The 6,870-nt window shown below is 41.9% G+C and overlaps 1 protein-coding gene across 1 annotated transcript; it reads right to left on the reverse strand.

The window, feature by feature from the left end:
* Positions 1-358: 358 nt before the first annotated feature.
* LOC108598408 (paired box protein Pax-6) lies at positions 359-4,993 on the reverse strand. The gene is made up of 5 exons (XM_017985031.2): positions 4,504-4,993; positions 3,454-3,723; positions 2,684-2,824; positions 1,969-2,546; positions 359-1,860 (listed from the first exon to the last, which is right to left on the reverse strand). Exons 1-5 carry the CDS (start codon positions 4,634-4,636, stop codon positions 1,084-1,086), a joined length of 1,899 nt encoding a protein of 632 aa, XP_017840520.2. The 5' UTR covers positions 4,637-4,993; the 3' UTR covers positions 359-1,083.
* Positions 4,994-6,870: the final 1,877 nt, after the last annotated feature.

Genomic DNA, 6,870 nt, shown 5'->3' on the forward strand with positions numbered 1-6,870 from the left:
AAGCGATTTCTATGCTCGTATTTTGATTTCCATTTCGTTGGCATTTCTACCACTTCATCGCTATCTCTGTCTACACAGCTGTACACACTGAATATTGATTAAATTAATATTTAATATTATTTTAAGAAGCTTTTGAGTGTTAAATGTTTATTCATGCTCATTGATTGTACATATATCTGATTTATGTTTCTCTCTCTTTCTGTCTTTAGCCGTATGGCTCTGAACCTTGCAAATGGCTCAGCCCTATCGATCAAAAGAAAAGAAAAGACTTAATTTGTAGGTATTTTAAACATATTTTTATTGCGCCTTCTCGAGCTGAAGAATTTTGTATTTAATTACATCGGCAATCTCACTGGTATGCACATATGTATATACAAACATACATATGCACTTAAAAAACTTACAAGCTAGTGATTACATACATACATCATACTTACATATGTATGTATATAGAGACAGTCAACACGTAGTACTGAGCTAAACTTAAGCTAGGGTAGGGCTAAGTTACAGATAAATATTGCATACGCTATAGCCTTAAATGGTGATGAGGTAAGCAGGTCCGGCCCGGTCCGTCGGTCTAGTTGGCAACCTACGGTTTAGCTCAACCGGTGATGAATAAATAAATTGGTTTGTATTGTTCTATACTTAATAGAAACGCAAACAAAATGGGCCAGCTATGCACCCAGTAGGTAGTTGGTATTAATTACAATTTCAGTTTACCATAATTTTAGGCATGTACACATACCCGCACATTTACATTCACACACACACACGCACATACACACACACACACACACACACACGCACACTCTCACTGCGGCAATCCGCACCCAAGTGGACGATCCACAAATTTAGCTTTGGTTTTCGATTTGTAGTTCTGCTTACAATGTCGCAATCGCCACCGCCTCTCAAGTTTCACTGTGCAACATCCATTTCGAAATTTCCTTTCCCCCTCTATCTGGGTTCTAAGGTGAGCCGGTTGAGACTGTGACTGCTTACTGTCGCCGTCAATCACAAGCGCGCACACAACTCAAGTTTTCAATTAGAAGCTGCTGCCGCCGACGCCGCCACGGGAGCGCTCCCTTAGCGGTCATGCTTTAGGAGTTGCACTGTCGCCACGCTTGATGACTCGGAGGTTGACAAGCGGGACGCCTTTGCCGGCGGCGATGCGATATCTGCGTCAGAGTCGTCATGCACATTGATCTCCTCATCCGAATCGGAGGAGGAGTTGTCCACATTTACAGTAGAGCCCGCAGTCCCAGTATAATGCAACCTAGAACGTTGATGATCTTCGCCTACTGTCAAAGAAGCTGCGACAGCGTATTGCCGAGCCAATCCCAATGCAAAGGCCGCCGCCGAAGGTGACCCCACCAGACTCCGAAAGGCACTACGCTCCCCACCCATAGACAACCCAGATGTCGTTGGACTACCGCACATACCCGCTCCACCCGAGCTTGGTGAGTGCTGCTGGTGCTGGTGCTGCTGCTGCTGCTGATGATAGTGGCTGAGTAGTTGCAGTGCGGCAGGATGTGGATGCGTAGGCAAGTGGGGGTGATGTGAAGATAGACCATGTGGAAGCGAATGTCCATGAAGTGGATGCAGCAGAACAGCTGGTGGCGACTGACCCTGATTTGCTGCCAGCGGCGAGTGCTCTGAGCATCCAACCATCTGGTGACCATGCGGCGTCGTCGATGCGGAGGCGTTGCTATGCGTGCTGGGCGTAGGAGAACTTGTTGTGAGACTTGCCGCAGTGTCGTTCGACTGTTGCGAACTCATAGGGTTAGGACTGGAGCGCTGTCGCTTGAGCAGATTCATTCGCTGATGCCGTCGCCATTTTGCGCGCCGATTCGAGAACCAAACCTAAAATCAGGGCGACAAGAAGAAATATATAGATAGTTAGATATATAGAGAGAAAGAATATTATTTTAATTAGGAGTGTTATGACGGCATTTGCGATCGCTTACACACCTGAACGCGCGCCTCACTGAGGCTGGTGCGGCTGGAGAGCCGCTCACGAGTGCTAACGCAGGGGTAATGGCTCTTGTCGAACTCCTTTTCGAGCTCTTCTAGCTGCTCTGGACTGAAAGTTGTGCGATTTCGTCGAAATTTTGGCTCATCGTCGTCATCTAAGTAATCGGAATCGATCTGCCTATTCTCATCAGCCGACTCTAGGGTCTCGTGACTACCCGAGCCGGGTGAAACAGCGCGATTGGTGGTGGCAGCAGCAGCAGCAGCCGCAGCTGTACTCAGAAGATTCGAGGAGCTTAAGCTCATGCCTACTGTAGATGTGCTGCCTGGACTTGATGGAAGATTCGCCAACGTTGGAGCAGCTACAGACCACAAGGCAGAGGGCGGCGGCGGTACCGGTGAGTTTCCAGCCACATTGCTCGGATGCCATGTGAAGCTGCCGTAATGATGTGGTGGGGGGGGATAGAGGCCATATGCAGCTGTGCGCGCAAACTCATTGGCAACACGCTCTGCAGCGCGATTACGCAGGATGCGATTGATGCTGCTTACCGAGGGCGCGGTGGCATTTGTGCATACACCTGGAGAAGAAGAAGTCAGTTAGATACGTGATTTGCTCAAATTGACCGCCGATTGATTTGCAGCGGCAATTATCTTCCGACTTCGTCAACGTCTCTTCGTTACCGTCTTATAATGGCCGGCGGTGCACAGCACTTACCTTCAGAGATTAAGCGCTCTCGTATCTCCCAGGCAAAGATGGTCGGGTTCTCGCGCTTATACTGCTCAATCTTGGAGACGACTGTCGGCGTGGCAACTTTTGGCTTGGAGCCACCAATTAGACCAGGTGGTCGCAATGAGCCTGCGAAGCAAGAGCGGAAGCAACAGATGAGAAATATGAAATGCACTGAGCCACAGAGATGCGACATTGAGTTATGTGTTATAGACATGTTATGTGCTGATAATGAAAGGATCCACCAGCGCTCTTCCGTACGACCCTCCCACTTTGGTCGGGCCTGCTTTTCAAAAGACGCGGCTTATCGCGCTCGTTTAATATCTTTATCAGACATCAAGAATGAACCCCACCCGCACACAATTCAGTTCAGATTAGGGAACAATTTGATTAATGAGCCTCCACAGCAACCACAGACAGACAGAAAGACAGTCAGACAGCCAGGAGCACAAGTTCAATATTGAGTTTGAGGCGTTTAGTCAATTTTAAGTGGGCAAATTACGTAAACGCGTGAGGGGAATCCGGCTAAAAGCAACTGGGGTTGCAATAGCGTGCTGGCTGCATGTGAGCGATGAGGGGTGAGGGGTGTTGGGTGAGATGTGACTAGGATAATAACATTATGTATAATTATGTTGAGCATTAAAATTCGCAAGCAAATCGAAAACAAAACGGTTATGCTTATCTGATGCTTATCTGCGTATTTGGAATCGGCATGGGAATATACCTATGTATGTGAGGCGAAGGGTACTTATACTTACCGAGCAGCTTGGAAACCGCGCCCTGCTGTGTTAGCATATGCTGAGCAATATCGTAGCCGCGCAGACCGCCAAAGCGGGAGAACTCCAAAAGGCGGTGCTGCGACATCAAAGCGCCGAGCGTATTACCAGATGCTGCTGCTGCGGCCGCCGCTGCTGCTGCTGCTGCTGCCGATGGTGCACCGCTGGCAGCGTTAAAACCTGGTGGTATTTGCACAGTTGTTGGTGCTGCTGTTGTCGCTGCTGCCGAGGAAGGTGATGTCGCTGCCGACACTGGAAGTGAATGATAATTGGCCATTGTTATCATTGTTCTTTTTTTAGTGAGCTGTTGTTGTTGTTCTTGTTCTGTTGCTATTGCCCCTATATTAGTTGTTTTTTGCTGCTGTCAGCCACAATGGTTAATTATGATAAATTAACAGTTAATTGTGTTGACGTTGACTAAACTGAGCCAAAGCCGCCAAGTGGCTGACGGCTAAATGTCGATTGAAAGCACTCATACACTGACACACACACACACACACACACGCACGCACGCACAGCAATATCAATGGCGCTGCTCAATTGTACAGAACTTGCGATTGGAGAGAGGTACACGATAACTCGCTTGAAGTTGAGCCAATGGCCAATGGAATAATTAGGTGACCGTTGGAATCGCTTTGGCGACGGGAAGTAGATTTATCATTCAAATTGTTATTCACCTTACGACCAATTTGCCGAATTAAAAGCACAAATTAAAATATTTAAGCAGGTGCTTCAAATCTCGTCTAGTGAGTTAAATTTTGCATTTGAATATACATTTATATATTTATTTGTATGGAATATACATACATATTTAAGTTTTATTTCTGATAGTCAGCTCTAATTGGTCTACTGCTTTAATTAGCGTTTAATACGCGTTGACTCTACCATATATTTTGAACTGCCCGATTGGATTAACCAAATATGTACTGCAATTTGAAAGTTTATTCCAACTATCAAAACGGGGAAAACATCATGAACATGAAAACCTTTTTTTTTTTTGATGCCGTCGGAAATTGTCATTGGAATTCTTACCAATGGGCACATGCGGCGGCAAGGAGGGCAAACGGTGGTGATGAGGATCCATTTTCCAGTGTGCACTCGCGATGCCAGAACTTGCAGCAGTAAGCGAGCCAAAGTCACGATTCAAGCTCGGCTCTATCAACATGTCAGCAGTAGGAATCGTTCAGGTTGGTTTAAAAATCGATTCGATTGATATTGGTATTTGGAATCGAATTTAAAAGCAGATATTATTTTGTTTACACTATTTCTGACACACAATAAACTGTCTGGCACAATAACAGTCACAGTCACAATCACTAGAAATACATTGATTAGCAATTACATTCATAACGAGTCGACAATAAAAGGCTCCCCCGGACGATTGAGTAAATGAAATTTATAATTTAGTTGATTTCTTCAAATTGTTGTTAAGGTAAGGTATCGTTGGTGCTGTGTTGCCGTCATCGATTTTATTGCGCTCTTTCGTTGCTCCGTTATTGCGTTGATACGTTGTTTACGTGAAAGCCGCTCTCACCACACTGAGCGTACCTGTTCCACACGTAAATAACAAAACACAAATAAGTCGTTTGAATTTCTCCCGAGAACCTGAACTCGAGAGCGCATTACTCGGAACCCAATGCACTCGTCAATTGAGTGAGTTTGGCGGGAACCGGTTTTTCAACTTGAACGCACTTTTCATAATGGCGGATATTTGTGGGCTTCGCAGTATGCGCTAGAGCGGGATGCTTATATGGCTACTCTCTCTTTCTCTTTTCTCCAACCCTATAAATGAGAGCGCGCTAAGTAGGTTGTGGCCAACGCACTAATGATTGCGTTTGCACGTATATACAAGATAGAAATTACAATTTATAAATTAAATTTTTTTAATTTTAATTTTTCTATGTATGTATATGGATACGTTCGTTTGATATACAAAAAAGGTGGCATACAAATTTTTTCCATCGAGAACACGACTTAGAAATAATGTAATGTAAAATCTGCCTACAAAAATGTTGATAAGTAGCCTATCGGATTTAAATATTTAAAAGTAGGAAAATGTAGAGAAAATAAAATCGTTCATCTTTCTGAAGAAAATAAAAGAAAGAAAAAAACAGTCTGATATGTTTGATTAAAATTTTTAAAAATTATTATTTGCACATGTATTTATATGTTGTATATAAATATCTAATACAATTAGAAACAGCATAGATTTGTGGTTTTCGCCCTATGTACATATGTAATCTGTACTCTTTTTAATCCGATGCTCAGGTATTGTATTATTATACACTTTGACTTTTTTGTAATAAATGGAAAATAAAATTCTAAAGTTGTGCAAATGTATGTAACAGGAAGAAGGAGGCTTGGCTGACCCCATAAAGTAAATATATTCTTGATTCGAAAAACAAACTGAGTCTATAAGACTATAAGACCTAGAGTTGCCAAATTTGGTATGTAGGTGCTCCTATACTGTCCGCAGACTGTTTTTAATGGAATAATTGATAAATAATAAATAAATATAAATAAATAATTGACTTTCTTACAAAAATGGTAAATGCTTTTCATCAGAATATCATATTCTAAAATCTTTAATAATTTAATTTAATATTATTATAATGTTTATAAATGTTCTTTTCGTTATATAATATTTACTTAGTATGCTGCAATCATTTCATTTTATAAAACAATTGATCATGAATTATCATAAAGTTGTGCGTGAAAGAGGCGTGTCAGACCCCATAAAGTATATATAAGCTTGTATGAGTACTATTTATACTCTACGCAGTACGCTTTTATTTTGGAAGATTTTATTTCCTCGCCTCCCCAGAAAATCGAAAAAGCAATAAGTGCTCTGACGCGTAAGCTGTTAGGAGTGAATGGGTGAGTAAGTAAGTGCATATGTCTGCTGATATTCCCTAGTCAAAGTCTTTAAAAAAGAGAATCAAAAACTTAAATGTTTCGAGCTGTATTTAAAATTATCTTATGAAAGAAAATCAATTCAAAAATATGTTGTTTAAATTAAAAGGTATTTAAAAATTAAGTTTTTGTTGTTTTTTTCAACAAATATGAAAGCTCAATTCCCCTCTTAACTAATTTAATCAGAAACATGACGCCTAACATAATCCGACGATTAACTAATAATGGGAGGGTAATTAAAAGTAGTCTAGTGCACAGAAATTGTGAGACTCTTAACATTACACACTAAACTCTGGAGATTTTGCCCCATTCTGATTTTAAAGTCTCTCGCACAAACTTAAAGGTGACCAGCGACTTTATTTATTTATTGTTTGATAATATTTTCAAAGTGAGCCTGAGCCTATGTTTTCATAATTGATATTGTGGAAAAAATATAAGTTTAGTGAGTCAAAGATGCCTTCTCCCTGTTGTAAACATTTTCAAATT

The sequence above is a fragment of the Drosophila busckii genome, unplaced genomic scaffold (genome assembly GCF_011750605.1).
Source record: "Drosophila busckii strain San Diego stock center, stock number 13000-0081.31 unplaced genomic scaffold, ASM1175060v1 chrUn_07, whole genome shotgun sequence".
Classification (NCBI taxonomy): domain Eukaryota; kingdom Metazoa; phylum Arthropoda; class Insecta; order Diptera; family Drosophilidae; genus Drosophila; species Drosophila busckii.

Coding starts and splice junctions, on each gene's coding strand:
- LOC108598408 (XM_017985031.2), bottom strand. CDS start 4,636: ATGTTGATAGAGCCGAGCTTGAATCGTGACTTTGGCTCGCTTACTGCT. Junction 3,724..4,503: donor GCCGCCGCATGTGCCCATTG/GTAAGAATTCCA, acceptor ATTCACTTCCAG/TGTCGGCAGCGACATCACCT. Junction 2,547..2,683: donor AGAGCGCTTAATCTCTGAAG/GTAAGTGCTGTG, acceptor CTTCTTCTCCAG/GTGTATGCACAAATGCCACC.